Source organism: Erpetoichthys calabaricus, chromosome 1, assembly GCF_900747795.2.
Source record: "Erpetoichthys calabaricus chromosome 1, fErpCal1.3, whole genome shotgun sequence".
NCBI classification, from domain to species: domain Eukaryota; kingdom Metazoa; phylum Chordata; class Cladistia; order Polypteriformes; family Polypteridae; genus Erpetoichthys; species Erpetoichthys calabaricus.
In genome coordinates, this window is record NC_041394.2 from 182,572,067 (window position 1) to 182,593,290 (window position 21,224).

The 21,224-nt window shown below is 38.0% G+C and overlaps 2 protein-coding genes across 2 annotated transcripts in view; both read left to right on the forward strand.

Moving 5' to 3' along the window:
* Positions 1 to 21,224, forward strand: part of polr2g (RNA polymerase II subunit G) — a 236,776-nt gene that overhangs the window by 84,945 nt on the left and 130,607 nt on the right. The window lies entirely within an intron of this gene.
* The window catches only part of eef1g (eukaryotic translation elongation factor 1 gamma), a 69,168-nt gene that overhangs the window by 43,768 nt on the left and 4,176 nt on the right, over positions 1 to 21,224 (forward strand). Inside the window, exon 8 of the mRNA XM_028809608.2 lies at positions 10,852 to 11,024. Coding sequence (XP_028665441.1) covers positions 10,852 to 11,024 — 173 coding nt within the window. The remainder of the gene's footprint in view (positions 1 to 10,851; positions 11,025 to 21,224) is intronic.

Genomic DNA, 21,224 nt, shown 5'->3' on the forward strand with positions numbered 1-21,224 from the left:
TATTGCAATCCTTAACGGGGGCGTTTCAATAAACTGATTGAAAATAGTTTTGCATTTACCTTTTTAGTAAAAGGCGAGCTTTTAAGCCTGAGAAATCACCCCGTAAATGCACACGTTTAATTGCACGTGTTAATATGTATGGTTACACAGTATTAAAAGACAGTGAACAACGTCAGTTACCTTTGTTCCCGCGTTTGATAAAAGGCGAGCTTTTAAGCCTGAGAAATCACCCCGTAAATGCACACGTTTAATTGCACGTGTTAATATGTATGCTTACACAGTATTAAAAGACAGTCAAAAATTAACGTCATTTACCTTCGTTCCCGCGTTTGACTCGTGCTGTAAATCTCTTCCTTGTTTTTAGTTCACGTGATTACGTAGGAGGCGTGATGACGCGATACGTGACTCTGCCTCCTCCATTACAGTGTATGGACAAAAAATATGTTCCAGTTATGACCATTACGCGTAGAATTTCGAAATGAAACCTGCCTAACTTTTGTAAGTAAGCTGTAAGGAATGAGCCTGCCAAATTTCAGCCTTCCACCTACACGGGAAGTTCGAGAATTAGTGATGAGTGAGTCAGTCAGTCAATCAGTCAGTCAGTCAGTCAGTCAGTCAGTGAGGGCTTTGCCTTTTATTAATATGTATAGATATATACACACACACACATATATATTTGCAAACTGTTTGTTCTTCATTGAGGTTTTCTCTTGGAGAGCTTTTTTCATTTCATTGAAAATTAAAGCAGCAGCTGCCAAATTATGTAGCTTTCTTATTAATTTTTCAACATTGTGTAAAATAACTTTATAAAGTAACATAAAAGGTTTAAATACTGGTTATCCTTTTACACTAAAATATTACTAAAGAGATACAAAAAAAGTAAAATGCATATGTTCTTTTTCTTTAAGGAGATTAAATATTACTGAAGAAAGAAAAAAAAAACTAAAACAGCCAAATGGGGCTATGCATACAAACTTAAAAGGTTTAAATAAAACAGAAATATACACTTTTATTTGTACTTGCTTAACTTGTGGAGGGTGTATCCTGTAGCAAAGCCCTAACTTTTTTCGTGAAAGCCCGTTTCAGTCAATAAGTCTTAAAAACAGGTGTAAAGATATTGACAATAAGCTACGCAAACCCACCAAGACATGGAATCGTTTAAATCAAGTATCATTACATCTTCCTTTCTTAAAGAGAAGTAAGGCAGTACTTATAAGACAGACATACATACATATATATATATATCTATATCTATATATATATATCTATATATGTATCTATACTAATAAAAGGCAAAGCCCTCACTGACTGACTCACTCACTCACTGACTCACTCATCACTAATTCTCCAACTTCCCGTGTAGGTAGAAGGCTGAAATTTGGCAGGCTCATTCCTTACAGCTTACTTACAAAAGTTAGGCAGGTTTCATTTCGAAATTCAAAGCGTAATGGTCATAACTGGAACATATTTTTTGTCCATACACTGTAATGGAGGAGGCGGAGTCACGTATCGCGTCATCACGCCTCCTACGTAATCACGTGAACTAAAAACAAGGAAGAGATTTACAGCACGAGTCGCACGCGGGAACGAAGGTAAATGACGTTGTTCACTGTCTTTTAATACTGTGTAACCATACATATTAACACATGTCCAATTAAACGTGTGCATTTACGGGGTGATTTCTCAGGCTTAAAAGCTCGCCTTTTACTAAAAAGGTAAATGCAAAACTATTTTCAATCAGTTTATTGAAACGCTCCCGTTAAGGATTGCAATAACATATTCGCGAGATAAAAGAACGAAGTAGGGGGAAATGGAGGAACAGCCGCAAACAGCGAAGAGCAAAAAATTAATTAAACAATTGAGAACGGAGCGAGTTAAGCATACAAGCATGTTCATAAGGGAAACAAACCACGGTGTAAAACGTAAGTTTAAATAAAGTTTATAGAAACGCTCCCGCTGCGGATTGCAATAACATATTCGCGAGATAAAAGTTTAATGAGAAGACACGAGGTATAAACGAACCACACACCGTGGCGCAACGTTAGGGGCAACAGTTTCAACCATTCTATGATCTGCTTCTCGCAACTGAAAGACGGCACATGGCGGATGTTAGCCGACTTGCTGACCGCAACGTTAGGGGCTTCAAGTATGGCGCTGACGCCACATCTCAGTGCCAACACTTTGCAGACTGTACTTAAAAGACACGCCCTCCTCACTGGACAGTTAAAAACACCATTCAAACTAACGATGACATCAAGTATTACCCAATCAAAAGTAGGAAAGGAGGTATCTTCATAAAATGCGTGTGGGATGATTTGCATGAGACGCTGCTTTAAAAAAAAAACGATTAAAAAAATACGGGATAAATCCCGTCCAGTATTGATTCAAAACGGGACGCGCAATTTCATTGTCAAACGCGGCACGATTCCGTATTTTAAAGGACGGGTGGCAACCCTACAGTGCCAGGTAACCACCCATACAATCAGATTGTGATTCAGACTAGGAATGCAATGAATGTAATTACCCCGATCTACATACAAGGCGAAAGTCTTGCAACATTCAAAGATGATGGTTTGGGATAATTAGTACTTATTAAGTACACCATGGAACATAAAAGAGCTTATGAAGCCTTGAACCGAAAAAAGCAACATCTCAGAGATCGTACAAAAAAAAAAAAGGAGGTAATGTCATTTTACTCGCTGTAGATTTTAGTGAAACATTACCAGTTATTCCACGAGGGAGACCAGCAGATGAACTCAACGCTTCTTTAAAATCCATGCTTCTCCCACGGTCGGTTATATGTCGCGTGTTCTCGGGTAGGTACACCAAAAAATGTATACATTTAAGCATGTAATGGGCAAAGAAAAAATGAGGTATACCCGAAGGCACTGCAGTAGTACTCAATGTAACTTTACTTCTTAAATGTTAATGTTTTACTGTTTAATAATTTATACGCTTCTTATATATTGTTCAAATTCTTTTATCAAAATACCAGTGACAGCGCAATGCACGATAACATGGAGTGAATACACCATACGCATCTGCCCACGGCCGCCCTGGTGTGCGCAGATAGGAGTTGATTCTAAAATAAAATAAACATAAAAAGAGTAATACAATCATCACCCATAAAGCGGATAGCAGATGTGACGTATTATATGTGTACCAGATTTCAAGTCAATAGGTGAAACAGTTTGCAAGCTACAGGTGATTTAAAATCCTGGACAGACCAACGAAAAGCCACGGTACCAAATTATACAAGAAGATTTTACTGTTTAATTATTTATATTTATATGAAATGTGCTTCTTATATATTACTTCATATTCTCATATGATAATGATGTTAATGTTGTTTATATTGATTTCTATGTTATTGTAAGTGCATCTATGTGTGTATATGTATGTATGTATGTATGTATGTGTGTGTGTGTATATATATATATATATATATATATATATATATATATATATATATATATATATATATATATGTATATATAATATATCTGTATATGTGTGTGTATATGTATATATATATGACAGTAACACTCATAACAATGACAACACAATTACATTGACAATCATGTTACGTTATTTTTAAAATGTTTCCTTTACTTTTTCATAACCTCTTTAACACACTACTTCTCCGCTGCGAAGCGCGGGTATTTTGATAGTATCTATATATATCTAAATCTATATATATATATCCCCGCAAAGTACTGCTTTTAAATTTTTATGAAGAAGAAAAGCTTTTTAAATTGAGGGAAAATATCCCAATAGCAATTTGTTAAGGATCTGTTTTTTTGTGAAGCAGCAACACTCATAACAATGACAACACAATTACATTGACAATCATGTTACGTTATTTTAAAAATGTTTCCTTTACTTTTTCATAACCTCTTTCACACAATACTTCTCCGCTGCGAAGCGCGGGTATTTTGCTAGTAATAAACAAACGAACCACACGCCGTGGCGCAATTTTAGGGGCTTCGCCTCTAGCGCTGACGTCCGAGGTTCGATTCCCGTATTGGAGTGAAGTGAGTGGGTGGTTACCTACCAGGTAATGCTTATGGTTGGCCAGCAAGTCAGGTAACATCAGCCACGGTGCCTTCAGTTGTGAGAAGCAGATCATAGAATGGATGAAAATAGTTTACTGTCAAATAATGCAAAGAGTACGCGACACCTGTTTCCCCCTTATTCTTGGCTCATCAGGCGTACACACTCATTGCACTCGCTTACGGTAATCGAACGTCGGACGTCAGCGCTAGAGGGGCTTCGCAGCGGTGAAGTATTGCTTTTAAATTTTAATTAAGAAGAAAAGAAAACCTTTTTAAATTAAGTCTTAAAAAGAGGTGTAAAGATATTGACAATAAGCTACGCAAACCCACCAAGACATGCAATCGTTTAAATCAAGGCGCAAGTCGAAAAACACCATCCCATAATATTAGTTAACGATTAACACATTTGTATATGTATTGTAAGCATACAATACAACTGATAATATGTTGCGCTTATTTATCTGGTGTACTGACATTTTTGCGCGTTTAACGGCTGAAATCTAATGTGGTTTGTGCCCTTCAGAATGAAAAGAGTTTGCATTTACCTTTTTAATAAAAGGCGAGCTTTTAAGCCTGAGAAATCACCCCGTAAATGCACACGTTTAATTTTACATGTGTTAATATGTATGCTTACACAGTATTTAAAGACACTCAACAAGTACACAGTATTAAAAGACAGTCAACAATTAACGTCATTTACCTTCGTTCCCGCCTCCTCCATTAGAGTATATGGACAAAAAACAGGTTCCAGTTATGACCATTACACGTAGAATTTCGAAATGAAACCTGCTTAACTTTTGTAAGTAAGCTGTAAGGAATGAGCCTGCCAAATTTCAGACTTCTACCTACACGGGAAGTTGGAGAATTAGTGATGAGTGAGTCAGTCAAACAGGTTCCAGTTATGACCATTACGCGTAGAATTTCGAAATAAAACCTGCCTAACTTTTGTAAGTAAGCTGTAAGGAATGAGCCTGCCAAATTTCAGACTTCTACCTACACGGGAAGTTGGAGAATTAGTGATGAGTCAGTCAGTCAGTGAGGGCTTTGCCTTTTATTAGTATAGATTACATGTATAATCTGAATAGTGGCCTTTGGTAAAAGTGATCTAAACGTAGCTTGTTTTGAATGAAAGAATGGTGATGTTGGCTGTGTTTTGTGAAATATTAAAACAGCACATATGCAGTGTGCTTAAAGTTAAGTTTTCTAACAAGTCTTGTTGCCAGTCAGTGTGGTTGTCTGGGTATCTCAGCAGCTAATCCAGTTAACCTAAACTACCATATTTCCATCAAGCAGTGCTGTTGAAAGCTTACAGAAATATTTTACCCAGAAGATTAAAAAAAAACTTGTACCATCAACTGACATTTGGACTGTTAACAACTAAGAATGCAGTAAACGGTGTACATCTCAATAGCATACTGCTGCATTGCTGAAGACCAACTGATTAAGTCAGTTGTACCTAATGAAACAAAAAATGTTCCTGTGATGCATGCAGCTTACAGCCTTGGTAAGAAGCTAACTGACCAAGTATAGACCTAGGCACGTACAGGCAAAGACTTTGTATATGTGGTGTTATAAATGGAACATTGTATCTGCTATTTCCCCAGCCTCAACCTCACCTACCATGTGAACTGGGCCCATGGTATGAGTCAGAGTAAATGAGAGATTGTACATAAATACTTAACTGTGGTGCTAAGCTGCAAGTACCTGATGGAAACATCAAAGTGGGGGTTCAATTGCCAGGTTTACATTAAACCAGCTGGATACACATCTCAGCATTTTAAAGAGAAGACTGGCAATGTTTTACTTAACATTAAAATACATGTACACAATACATAATTTAAAATTCTTTTCTGGGAGTTTTTATTCTCGAGTTTTTCAGGGTTTTAAGCAGGATTTCTTGAAAAATGGTTAATTGATTTAAAGGAAATAGTATCAAATTTTCATTCTTAGTTTCAGAATTGTTAGCTTGTAGACCAACATCCTTTGTATACAGAAATATGGTCTGAGTAACATTGTTGGAAAACATGTTAAGACACTTCTTGAAAATCCTTGGAAATAAGCTAAAGATAAAATTTTCTTACCAAGAAGAAAACCTATGCTTTTTACCTGATAGGCAGCTGCAAAAAATTGTAAAAAGGCGTACACATCTGGGAATAGTACACACACACCTGTTAACTTCAGGGAAAAGTCTACAGTTTTATAAAGAAAAGTACATCTCCTTGCTTTTCTGGTAGTATTAGCTGTTTTTTCTTTAATGTTGATCACTGCTTACAGCAAGGTATTAATGCTAATGTAATTTTTATTAAAACACATTTTGCTAAAGAGGGTGAGATTTATATATATATTATATATATATATATATATATAAAAATAATTTCCAAATGTTGCCTCCTTTACATTACTAAAATTAACTTTGTTATAGATTACCAGCTTGTGGATCTCAATACTGGTGCCAAAGCAATAACCAATTACCCCAACCCACACCTGCATCTCATTCCAGCCTATCCAGACAGTTTTAAAAGTGACCTGGTGTAAGTGTGGGTTTTGTGTCTGATAAGCTATGTCCCAATTTTACTAAGTTGGATTAATGGACCAGAGAATTTGAAGAGGAAAGAAAACACTTTAAGATACTCCCAATTTTTTTTTTGTTTTTTAAACATGTTACTTACATGTAGTATACAAAATAAACTGGAAAGATGCTCTCCCATAATACAGTACTTTTGAATTGAAGACTAGGTTCTTGACCAATGAATGATGGAAATCACGGTCATTCTTTGGTCAAAAATTCCATCTTCAGTTCCTGTTTATTTTGCACGCTGAGTTTTCCAGAAGTACATATTAACATTTTAGCAAAACATACCTGAATTTGCTTGCTTTAAGCATATGAATTTGTAGCAGACATGTGGATTATACAACCAGAGTTTTGTGAGATTCCCTATTTGTTTCCCATGGATTTATTTATTTATTTATTTTGACATTTTGTTTTGTGTATTCCTGTAAAATATCACATTTTTCAGCCACCACCACAACATACATGGGGGATGTAACGCACACAAAATATTTTTGGGGTAGAGTATTTCTTTAATGAGAATCTTAAAATTATGCACATTTCTGATATGTGCAAAAAATGAATAAAAAAAGAAAACTGAATAACCAATAATGCAAATAATGTATTTTACAAATAGTTTGAGACCAATTGTGCTTAAAAATGAGAATATCCGCTTAAAATATTGAATATGTGCAACTTAGCTGATTGAAAGTAAAGTGCTTTGTGATTGTGCCCACAATATAAACTCAAACTAATAGTTGCCAATACTGTGTATTAAAGTTTTTTACTTTGTACAAAACTAGATCTAATAAATTGATACACTAGGCATATATTGTAAATAGGTTATACGACTTTGTTGCAGATGTGGGATTTGTTGGTTTTATCCTGTTCATAGATCACTACTTAAAACCTTTGACTTTGAAGAATGGATTGTATTGGACTAAAACATGTACATCACTTGTGTAGTTGTTAGTGTCCATACAGTTCTTACAAGCTGAGCTAACTCAACAAGTGTAATGCAAAGACTTGGTCCTTTTTATAGACATTAGACACTCCCTCCAGCCCCTACATCACACTCTTGCTTCTCTGAAACAATCCTTCAGAGATGCAAGCAAGAGACCTAACCCTAAGACACATGTTGGTAAGACATGCTGGTGTCTTGTACATCCAGTTTACATTTGTTGGTTAGCTCCAAGTTGCTGACTTCTGGAAAAAATAAGCCAGGTTGGAATATGAGTGTGGGTTTTTTTTTATTTGTAATAAAATGTCTGTTTCAAGTAGTGCATGCATATACAGAGTGATCATTTTACTGTTACACTTGCACATTTTTCTATTACATATTCATTAGTAAAACTATGTATTTTACACTTTTTAAAGTTGCCAGAAACTTTTTTGTTTGCTCTGTACAATTTGTTCATGGAGAAACTGTATATAATCACTTGTTAAAATGTTTATTTTGGAAGGAAGATCTGCACCTAAATGCATAAGACAAAACACGCAACAGTTTTATTGTGATAGTCTACCCTAGTGCTGGGTGGTATACCGGTTCATACCGAAAATGTTTATTTTTGTTATGATATGGATTTTTCTTATACCGCAACACCGGTTTAAATTGCCTAAACAACGTTCAGAACATGGTGCTGCAGGAAACTCTTTAAGGGGGACCTTTTTTTACTGCTACACCGGTGTTGTGCGGGGACTCTCTTTCACTGCTACACGGAGGCTCTTTTTCACTGCTACACCGCTAAACAGGCGTGCAATGGAGTACATGCGGTAGTGGAGGAATTGCTCTGTGAAAATGGACAAAACATTCCGAAACTGAAGCTGTAGCAGACGATAAAGTTGAAAATGATGACACAGAAGAACTTTTGCTGGAAAAAGGAGTCACGTCTGTTGTCTGGAGATACTTTGGACTTAAAAGGTTGGATGTGGACCATTATGTTCAGATGTGTGAATACTGTTTCTGTACTACTGGATAATACTGCAAGCCAAGTTGTACTTGTTTTATTTTTTTTCAATACTGTGTAATGTACCTGGGTACTGTGTAATAGTGTGACAACATGTTGACTTTAATCTCGACGCTTATGACGAGAGTAAAGTCGACATGTTGACTTTATTCTCGTAATTTGTTACTAAAGCAGAGCATCGTAAACTAAACATCTTAAAATGAATATTTAATTTACTAGATTTGCTTAAACCCCGTCATAAGTTATGTAGCACATTTAATGCTTTAAGTGTCTTAAACTGACTTCCTCTTGCACTAAGAGGAGGTGCAGGCAGCACACAGAATACATTTAATTTCAGGATATTCCTGTTCCCTGAACATTTAGAATGCTAAGATAAATACTTGATATAATTTTCATGATGAAATGCATTAAAGCATGTATTAATCATGTGGGGGCACGGTGGCGTGGAGGCTGCACTGTTGCCTCGCAGCAATGGGGTCCCGATTGTTCCTTGCTTTGAATTTATATGTTTGTCTGGTGGGTTTACTCGGCGTGCTTCAGTTTCCTTTCAAAGTCATGTAGGATGTGGGGTTTTGTTATGCTATATTAACCCTGCTAGTATATGTTTTGCTCGTATTCACCCTGCGATGTGCTGGCGCCACGTTCAGGATTTGCTCCTGAATATTTGCCATTGTCTTACATCTGTCATAACCTGCATGGCAAATAGTTTATAAGCCACCAATCTCACTGAAGCTATCATTGTCATTTTAATATATGCTTACTGGTGTAAATGCTTTCAAATAAGTTTTGATATTGTTCCTTTTGCAGCTTTACAGATACTCACTTTGGAGATGTGTGGATCTGTTTTAGAAGGAATTGTGGCGCACACATTACGAACACACATAAGCTTGATCACTAAGTGTGGTTGCACGGTGGTATACATTCCTACGCATCATGAGTAGATAGATAGATAGATAGATACATACTTTATTAATCCCAAGGGGAAATTCACATAGTGGAAACTGCTTATAGTGCTATGTCCCTTGACAACCCCATACTTTGCCACTTAAGTAAACCACCCCCAAGTCTTGGTTTGGATATACATGTTAATATGTTCATTTGTATATACTCGTTAGCTTAGAGTACAAATGTACATCAGTAGCTTTAAATAAACTTACATGTTTATAGGACTATTGATTTGCAGTCTGTCCCAGTCCATTAAATAAGGCAATCCCAAAGATACAGTGCTATATTGTATAACCCCAGTACAGTCTAAACAGAGTGATGTTTCACAATAATTGGTTATCTAGGCAAGATATGGGAAGAAGTATAACTTGTAGTGCACATATGTTGGGTGTGATGGGGCACACGATGCACATTTGAAGTAAATGAGTAAGGAAGTGAGTTTTGAGATTTTTTGCTTTCTTTTCCATTTTGTTTCTTTGCCAATTTGCAAAGTGATAAATTTGTTTAGGTTCTGCTCACTTGCTGAACATGTCAAACACACAGTGCCATTTTCTTAAACCACCTCTTCTCACTTGATAACATTTTCAAACTTTTTTTTTTGTTCCGCTTTTGTGCCAACAGAAGTGAGTTTTGATAATGCATTTTTTTCTTAGTATTCCCTTGCACCAAATCTATCAGGCTGGGCTCGTATTTCCTGCAAACCTGGATTGGATTAAGCAGATTTGAGATTGTCCTATTTGGAAATTGGGACAATAGAAATGTTTATGCAGAATGCAGATTTAAAATATCTACTATTTTCATAATAATTAACAAAATTGGAGTTTAAGAAATCCTGATCTTCATTTGTGTTTTTTTTTTTCCCTGGATAGTATCCCATGCCCTTTTGAATTCCTTGCATAACTTGCTTAGAGCCTGCAGCCTATAGGAAGAAAAACAACTTTCTGTTCTTTAACTCATTCATTGATTCTAGCCCATGCCACCCAGGTATGTAGAGGGCGATAAGGCACATTTATTTCTTTATGTTGAAGCGCATTTTTATAGGAACTAACATGAAAATACCCAGCTGTTTAGTAAGCATCAAAGTAAAGATGTAAACCATGCCTGAATCATGTTAAATTGTTTCTTGTCCATCTGTACTATGTACAAAATCCTTTGAAGCTGAGCTTCATTTTCATGCTTGGTATATTAGGTCTGTAGGGAAATGTGTTCTTTGAGCCCATAACTATTTCTATTCACAAAATAACTTTTATGTAAGCCATCTTTTTTTAAATTTTCTTTTTTTTGTCTCAAACATGCTAGTATCTCCTTTGTAATTCTTTCCTATATTGTTTTTCAGCACCTTTGTCTTAGATGAATTCAAGAGGAAGTACTCTAATGAAGATACTTTAACAGTGGCTTTGCCACATTTCTGGGAGCACTTTGACCGGGAGGGTTATTCAATCTGGTTTGGAGAATACCGTTTTCCTGAGGAGCTGGCGATGACTTTTATGAGCTGTAATCTCATCACAGGTATGAAATCTTTATAAATGTTGAAAGGTAGAAGATATGTTAAAGTTGCAGTTGTATAGAAAAAAGTATTACAGCAAGGCCCAAAATTCCAGCTTTGGGCTCCTTGTGTGCAGTAAACAGTCATCCAGTTTCTGCTAATTATAAACCTATTGATTTCATATGGTCACCCAGTGATTTACACCGTCATCCCCACCTTCTTGCACTTGTTGACTGCCAAAAAGGATTGACTTGGGCTCGGAATTCTATGTAATTACAGTTAAGCCCAAGTCTGACTCAGTGTGATGTTTAATGGTCAGTTTTTCAGAGGAAAGCCCAAATGGTTTTCTGCTGCCGTCTAGTGGGTAAAAACCTTATGCTTGAAAATATCCTTAACACTTGAAGGCAACTTGTTAATATTTGAGTGGAGTGCAGCCTTCAACCAAAACACAACAGCAGAGTGTAAAACAGAAATTGTAAAGCCAAGTTTAGAACCGACCTGAAACAGAACCTTGAGTGGAATTGAGCAATATTGATGCTAATATGAATTTATCTGGCTTTGACAAAGATAGTGAAATTAATGCATATTGCACTGTATGACTGAGCCACCGTGATATTTCTGGTGTTTCAGCCTAGTGCAAGTAGGCACGTGACACAAGGCAAAATGCTGCATTGTGAACAGTTTTTGGGGTTCGGACGGCTTTCTACTTAATTGCTATCAACTGTCATTTTGGTCGGGGGTGGGGGGGGGGGTGAGTCACTAAGTCTTGCATTGTGGTAACAAAAGGGGATGTGGTGTTTGTGCAGATCACTTAGTGACATTTTACACACTCCTGCTCAAGCAACCAATAAAATATATGATAAGTATGCAAAGAAACATTCTTCTACTGTCCTGATTGCAATGTTGAGTTGTGCATAGATGACTATTCCAAAAATGTTACATAAAGGGCATGTTCTAAATCTAAATCTGCATCAATACAGTAGTAGACACTAGAAATGCTTTTCTTACTGTTTTAATGTTGACATTTTGATATTTACATGTTTCTTTTGCAAGTAATTTTTTTCTTGAAAAAAATTAAATGCGTTTGCTTTGTTTTTCTTGGAGTAAACGTAAACCTAAGGAGATTACCTGTTCAAAATATGCTCCATAAAGCTTGAACACTTTGAGATATGCTGCCAACAAGAGTAATCAGATTATAGCAACGTTCTTTGACACCCTGAATATTTTTTTGTAACCTAAAATTGCATTTCACTTTGTTTCTTTAAACCTTAGCCTTTGTTTTCAAAATGTGCTTTACAAAAATAGTTCTACCAGATTGATTGTGCATTCCCAGTTTATATTTGGGCAATTTTAAGCTTCCAAATTGCTGTTGTCAAGCCAACAACCTTGTTTTTATTTGAACCCTGGTATACTCATTAGGATGTGGCTCACCTCCCAGTACAAGTGCTGACACAAAAAATATCAACTTGTCCACCTCCTCTCAAACCCCCAGACTCCACTTATTTTTATTTTTTTTTGCCTCAATAATCAGTCCAGCATTATTGGCAGACTAGTCATTTAGCCCGTTACAATAACGGCTGCTAGAACAGTAGTGCATAAACATTAGTAGGAACAGTCTATATTAAATGGCAAGGGACTTTGACCTCATTCTTTTTGTTGGTCATATTTTTCTTTCTTTCAGCCTTTCTCTCAAACCCCCAGACTCCACTTATTTTTATTTTTTTTTGCCTCAATAACCAGTCCAGCATTATTGGCAGACTAGTCATTTAGCCCGTTACAATAACGGCTGCTAGAACAGTAGTGCATAAACATTAGTAGGAACAGTCTATATTAAATGGCAAGGGACTTTGACCTCATTCTTTTTGTTGGTCGTATTTTTCTTTCTTTCAGCCTTTCTTTTGTTGATGTTTGCTTGCTGAGCTGACCGTTCTTCATGGGCTGCCGCCGTGTATTGTGTGTCTTTAATTTTCTGTGACAGTAATACTGTCTTGTACGGCTCTATTCAATAAGGGCGCGCACAAAAAAGGCAAGCTTCAAAAGGGCGACCTCAGCTGAGCGCGGTGAATAAAGGCTTTCGTAGATAATTTAGTTCAGATGGCTCTGGAATATGTGAAGAGCAACAAAGGTGCAGATCTTTATTTACGCGCGCCTTTATTCACTGCGCCCAATTGAGGTTGCCCTTTTGAGGCTCGCCTTTTTGTGCGCGCCCTTATTGAAGGATACCGTCTTGTACGTCCGTAATATACCTTTAATTTTCTCTGGCGGTAATACAGGCGTGCGCGTCAGTAATATGCTTTTAATCTCCTCTGACAGTAATACTGGCTTGTATGTGGCTGTAATATGCGTCACTGTATTGTGTACCATTAAATTTCCTCTTGCAGTAATACTGGTTTGTATTTCCGTAAAACGCCTCTAACTTTCTCCGATAGTAATATCGCGCATCGCACCGTGCCCCGCGCATGCGCACTTCATCAGAAGACACCCACACACGGACACCTGGACGCACATAGGGATTTTATATATAGATGCTTTCCTAGCACTCAGGGACAATTTAAAATATTATAGTGCACCATTATAATACACTCAAGTAGTTCATTTCCTCCCCCCCAATTGACCTGAACATTTCTTGATATCACAGAACTAACTCGTGGTCAAGCTAACCCCACAGGGTTCGTTCGTCACTACTACTATTTACCTTCAATTAAAAACACAATACTAAATTTTATGCACATAAACTGTTATTTATAAACTTTGCTCCTGTGCAGTTTTAAAGAATAAAAGTAAATGTTCTGGGTAGAGAGATACCAGACATATGTTGCAAAATTCCTTAATGAAAACCAAATACAAATTTCTAGAGCAAAGGTTGGGTTAAGTTTTACTTTTTTGGTTCGTAATTCAGTGACTTGCCCTTGAACTGTCATTCTCTTTTCTACATTGTATACCTGTGGTATCTTAAGGTTTTCATTTCAAACAGTCTTTCAAGTTGGGGTAATTTCTGATCTAAATTTATCTTTAATTAGATTCTGTTCTTACATATATATTCACACACACACTATATAATATACTGCCCAAAAAAATTAAAGGAACACTTTGAAAATGCATCAGATCTGAATTGGGTATAGTGATATTGGCATGATTGCCTTAGCCATTTGGTCTGCTGTAATACACCCCAATCCCTTTTCCTCTTTGGTTGCATTTTCATGTTACCATTGCTTGTCAAACTGATCATTTTGTTGAAGTGTGTTGCTGGGAAAATGTGGCAGTGGCTGATACTGCATAGGGCTGTTTTAGCGACTAGCCTAGTTGTGTTAGGACATTGGTTTTCCAATGTGCATGTTGATTCTTCTTCTCTGCCCCTCATCTCCCAGCCCCCTTATTTTCACTTAAATTCTTTTCTGATTTTTCTTTTCAGTGTTATGGACGATTTTTGATTTTTTTTTTTTTTTTTTTTTTTAATCTTTTTTTACATGAACTCAAGACAAAACGGAACTCAAAAATAGTTTCCATTCTTTTGAAACTATATGGAAACAACAATGATAAAAAAGCTACACTTCAGGGGTGTTACAAATGTTTAAATATAAAATAAAGTGCTAAAATGCAGAAAAATAATTTAACAAACTGAAATTCATTTACATAAAATAAAGCACCATGGGCTGGCAATAACATAAATTATAAATAACAAATAAGAAAGGTCTTCAGTGTGCTTTTTCCCCCAACATTGAATAGCAGTGCAACAATAACACAATGTTAAACATTCTTCAATCATTAAAGTGCAGAAGAATAACCAGAACAGCACCAAATGACTAACATATGTTTAAGGATGTGTTTGATCCAAACAAAATAATGGTATACAATATGTGAAACAGCTATACAGTGAATTACTCGTTTTTTGTCTTAGATTTATTTAAAGTTTCAAATTTCTTCAGCCCTTTTGTTTGCGCTAATGTGCTGTTAGATTTGCTGCTGTTATTAATTAACACTAACACCCTCAACCAAAAAGCCGTAATGTTCCTAACAGAGTGGCTGCTCTGTCTTGAAATTGTACAGCTGAAATGTTTTCAAACACTATGTATTTTATAAAGTGTTCCATAAATGGACGTAGTTTATTGGTGATTTCATGTTTGACAAAGTTTACACTTAACAGCTATACAAAGGTGTGTGGTTTTTTTTTTTTTTTATATATATATAATGTGTGTGTATGTATATACAGTGCATCCGGAAAGTATTCACAACGCATCACTTTTTCCACATTTTGTTATGTTACAGCCTTATTCCAAAATGGATTAAATTCATTTTTTTCCTCAGAATTCTACACACAACACCCCATAATGACAATGTGAAAAAAGTTTACTTGAGGTTTTTACAAATTTATTTTAAAAAAAAAAGAGAAATCACATGTACATAAGTATTCACAGCCTTTGCTCAATACTTTGTCGATGCACCTTTGGCAGCAATTACAGCCTCAAGTCTTTTTGAATATGATGCCACAAGCTTGGCACACCTATCCTTGGCCAGTTTCGCCAGTTCTTCTTTGCAGCACCTCTCAAACTCCATCAGGTTGGATGGGAAGCGTTGGTGCACAGCCATTTTAAGATCTCTCCAGAGATGTTCAATCGGATTCAAGTCTGGGCTCTGGCTGGGCCACTCAAGGACATTCACAGAGTTGTCCTGAAGCCACTCCTTTGATATCTTGGGTGTGTGCTTAGTGTCGTTGTCCTGCTGAAAGATGAACCGTCGCCCCAGTCTGAGGTGAAGAGCCTCTGGAGCAGGTTTTCATCCAGGATGTCTCTGTACATTGCTGCAGTCATCTTTCCCTTTATCCTGACTAGTATCCCAGTTCCTGCCGCTGAAAAACATCCCCACAGCATGATGCTGCCACCGCCATGCTTCACTGTAGGGATGGTATTGGCCTGGTAATGAGCAGTGCCTGGTTTCCTCCAAACGTGACGCCTAGCATTCACACCAAAGAGTTCAATCGTTGTCTCATCAGACCAGAGAATTTTCTATCTCATGGTCTGAGAGTCCTTCAGGTGCCTTTTGCAAACTCCAGGCGGGCTGCCATGTGCCTTTTACTAAGGAGTGGCTTCCGTCTGGCCACTGTACCATACAGGCCTGATTGGTGGATTGCTGCAGAGATGGTTGTCCTTCTGGAAGGTTCTCCTCTCTCCACAGAGGACCTCTGGAGCTCTGACAGAGTGACCATTGGGTTCTTGGTCACCTCCCTGACTAAGGCCCTTCTCCCCCAATTGCTCAGTTTCGATGGCCGGCCAGCTCTAGGAAGAGTCCTGGTGGTTTCGAACTTCTTCCACTTACGGATGATGGAGGCCACTGTGCTCATTGGGACCTTCAAAGCAGCAGAAATTTTTCTGTAACCTTCCCCAGATTTGTGCCTCGAGACAATCCTGTCTCGGAGGTCTACAGACAATTCCTTTGACTTCATGCTTGGTTTGTGCTCTGACATGAACCGTCAACTGTGGGACCTTATATAGACAGGTGTGTGCCTTTCCAAATCATGTCCAATCAACTGAATTTACCACAGGTGGACTCCAATTAAGCTGCAGAAACATCTCAAGGATGATCAGGGGAAACAGGATGCACCTGAGCTCAATTTTGAGCTTCATGGCAAAGGTTGTGAATACTTATGTACATGTGCTTTCGCAATTTTTTTATTTTTAATAAATTTGCAAAAATCTCAAGTAAGCTTTTTTCACGTTGTCATTATGGGGTGTTGTGTGTAGAATTCTGAGGGAAAAAAATGAATTTAATCCATTTTGGAATAAGGCTGTAACATAACAAAATGTGGAAAAAGTGATGCGCTGTGAATACTTTCCGGATGCACTGTATGTGTGTGTGTGTATATATTTTTATATAAAAAAATACTAGCAAAATACCTGTGCTTCGCAGCGGCGAAGTACTGCTTTAAAATTTTTATTAATAAGAAAAGTAAACCTTTTTAAACTGAGGGAAAATATACCAATAATTAAGGATCTCTTTGTATACCACATTGTCAGTTCGGCCCTCCGGTTGTAATATGACCAAGCTGTGCGCTGAGCTTACTCTTGAGCATGCAACGTATAGATGGCCATGTGAAAAGCAATCTTGCCTCAAATCAATGCCAACCTTTTGTAGGGCCTGTCCCTGAGACTTAATTGTCATTGCGAAGCAGAGCCTTACTAGAAATTGGAGGCGTTTGAATTGAAATGGGGTTCATCGATAACTTCGCATCCAGCTTTTGAGAGTTTAAACATTCATAAACAAAGTGTCCACTACTCAAATCGTCACCTGTGAATCTAAGATGTTTAAGAGGCATTGGCGGTTGTCCAAAGGTGTAAAGTATTTGGCCATTTCGGTACACTTGAAAGCAACAAACGAACAATTCAGCAGCAGCCATCAACTCACATGCAGAACCATAGGTGAAGGGCTTAAGCATTTTGCTCTTATAGTGCTGCTGTGTAGTATAATTATATCCTGTACCGTCATCAGTCCACACCTTGAACCTGTCCCAGTCATTCAATACATAAGACACAATATTCCTCCGGATATCAAGAGTGAGCCTGATATGGCCGTGCAATATGTAACACAGAGAATGGAAAAGGCAGTCGCCATCTCCGGGCATGGAAACAACTCGGTAAGTGACAGTTATTTGATCAGTGGTGATCACCTCGATAGACATGTTAATGGGGGTACGGTTGGAACAATAAAGGAAATGGGTACCTGAACAATGTAAACTAAGTCTAAAATACCTACACAATAACTATAATCGTAATAAACGAATAATAATACAGCAGAGAAGCCATGGATTAAATAAAAAGGCTGCAGTTGTCGGCATGGAGACGTGAATACCGTGGTGAGGCAAGGAAGGGAATGAAGAGACCGGAGCGAAGGACGGCCTTATATAGGCAGGCAGCCAACTATGTGGGAGGCGTGGGGTTGGGAGACCCAACGCCGCCTCACACGGCGACTGAGCTGCAGGCTATGGACATATATATGTACATAAGTAGGATTCGGTTAGCATTGGGAACCCGCGTACCAAATTTCTTGAAGCTGGGCCCAAAAGTAACAATGACCATTGGAAAGTTCAATATGGCGGCCGACAGTGGCGTCATACCACCAAAATAAGTACGTACATCAGTTTCGGTTAGCGCAGGGAAGCCGCCTACCAAATTTCGTGAAGATGGGGCCATAAATAAGAAAGTTTAACATGGTGGATGTTGTCGACCGTTATGACCGTTACGCGTAGATTTTCGAAATGAAACCTGCTTAACTTTTGTAAGTAAGCTGTAAGGAATGAGCCTGCCAAATTTCAGCCTTCTACCTACACGGGAAGTTGGAGAATTAGTGATCCGTGAGTCAGTGAGGGCTTTGCCTTTTATTTGTGTGTGTGTGTGTGTGTGTGTGTGTGTATGTATATATAATATATACATATATACGCATACAGTGGGGCAAAAAAGTATTTAGTCAGCCACCAATTGTGCAAGTTCTCCCACTTAAAAAGATGAGAGGCCTGTAATTTTCATCATAGGTATACCTCAACTATGAGAGACAAAATGAGGAAAAAAAAAAATCCAGAAAATCACATTTTGCCCCACTGTGTGTGTGTGTGTGTATATGTGTATGTGTGTGTATATATATATATATATATATATATATATATATAATTATATAAAAAAAAAATTTTTTAATTTCTAAGCACAAAAATAGTTATACCATAGAATGCACAGTGTAATAGTAAATTAAATGTAAAAATATTGAATAACACTGAGAAAACCTTGAACAGAGAAAACTAACATTGCAAGAGTTTGCGCTACACCCTTACAAACCGCTCGCTGTAAACAAGCACAGGGAAAAAATGAAAGTTTGAAAAATCCTTAATTTATACAAAAACTAACCATAAACAACGAAGAAAACTAACCTTGCATGAGTCGAGTTCTGGTGTGAAGGAAGTGAGGAGGAAGCTGGGTGGAGAGGAGGTTACAGGGAGGAGTTTTGAGGGAGAGTCTGGCTCCCCAACAGAGGGATGTTTTCTTTCAGGTGTTTTCTCTCTTGTGATTTCTTGGGTTTCTGGTGTTTTTAGCCGTTTAGCTGGAGGACCACACTTCACAAAATAGCTAATGTGACTTGCCTTTTACTGCAAATTTAAAATTTTTCGGAAATGCAAGACGACATGGTCGTTCATCATGTTTATCACAACTGCTTTGTCCGGGTGGTTCTTCTCTTTTAAAAAAACAAAAAAAAAAAATCATGGTACTCGTTCCATTTTTCCATGACAGCTCTTATTGTATCACTTTTTATATCCTCCCTTTCCTCTTCTTCCCCTGGGGACTGCTCCTCGGTGATTAACAGCAAGTTCCTCTGTCATCAGCTCCTCCTTGTGATCCAGGACCAGCTCCTCAATGTCCTTATTGTTCACTTCAAGATCCATGCTCTTGCCCCTGGACACAATCTCATCCACAACAGGAGGCACAAATCCTTCGAAACCCAATTCGGGAACGCATTCAGGCCAAAGTTTCTTCCAGGCCGAGTTCAAGGTCCGGTATGTGACGTCTTCCCAGGCTTTGTTGATGCAATGAACAATACTAAAATGGTTCTTCAAGAGCTCCTTCAGGGTCAAAGACATCTCCTCGGTCACATTGAAACACCTGGCGAATAGTCCTTTGGTGTACAGCTTCTTAAAATTTGAGAACCTGCTGGTCAATGGGCTGCTGATGAGGAGTCGTGTTGGGTAGGGGGGGGAGGAACACGACCTTAATAAAGTCGTACTCCTCGACCATATCGTCGACCAAATTTGGAGAGAGTGCCAGTGCATTATGCATCAGAAGAAGGCATTTTTCAGGCAGATTATTCTCTTCTAGATATCACTTCACGGTGGGAGCAAATGTCTCGTGCAGCCATTCCAAAAACAAGGTCCTTGTGACCCAACCCTTCATGTTTGCCCTCCACATCACGGGCAGTCTGGCCTTGTTTACATTGTGGTGCTTGAAAGCCATGAGGGTTCTCGAATTGGTAAACAACTAGCAGCTTGATTTTTACATCGCCACTAGCGTTGGCACACAGCAAAACAGTTTAATCTCTCCTTCATTGGTTTATGGCCAGGCATAGCCTTCTCTTCCTGGGTGATGTAGGTCCTCTTCGGCATCTTCTTCCAGAACAATCCGGTCTCATCGCAGTTGAACACTTGTTGTGGGATGTAGCCTTCGTCCTCCACGAATTTTGTTAAATTTTTCACAAATTCTTCCGCAGCTGCAGTGTCGGAACTAGCAGCCTCTCCATGCCTTACCACACTGTGGATGCCACGTCTCTTGCGAAACTTTTCAAACCATCCTCTACTGGCTTTAAATTCCTCACCTTCGCCACTCGAAGGATTTTTTTTTTTTTTTTCCCAGCAAATCGTCATGTATCTTCCTGGCTTTCTCGCATAACATCACCTCGCTTGCACTATCCCCTGCAAGTTGCTTCTCGTTCAGCCACACTAGCAACAGTTTTTCTACCTCTTCCAGCACTTGAGGCCTCTGCTTGGTTAACATTGTAACTCCTTTTGCAACATCAGCTGCTTTAATGGCCTCTTTCTGTTTTAGAATAATCAAAATCATAGATTTCGACTTCTTGTACTCTGCGGCAAGATCGGTAAAACAAATGCCATGCTCATACTTTTCAATGATTTCTTTCTTTAGTTGGATTTCAATTTTCTTCGAACGTTCTCACCAACACCACCACTCTTCACTTGCTTAGAAGCCATGGTTAATTGCAAAATGAATGCAAAAGCACATGAACTAGAGCACAAAGAGTTCACAGCGAATGCACGCATGTCTGACCGAGAACAATGTACAGGGAGAGACTGAACACATGCAGAAATCATTGGCGCGTACGAACCGGAAGGGAAACTGGCCACCAGTGTGTTTGTTCCCCAACAGAGCATGCGGTCGTAACCAGATGTGAAAGTTTGGCAAACTTTTTGATCATAACCCGATTTGTATGTGTTCAGAAACGTTTGTGACTAGAGGTTCTACTGTACCTGCTATGCAGGGTGTTGTTTTTTTTTTTTTATCCCAAAATTTTGGGATGAACCTTTCCTGCATTATGTCCAATATGTATTTATACCTGTTCCACTGCTCAACTGTTTCTTCGCTTAGTTTATTCCTTTTTTTAGAGTTTGCTGCATCCGTTTAAAATTTCTTTTTAAAATCTGTTTAAGATGAACAGTTTTAGTCTTTGCATCAGAGTGC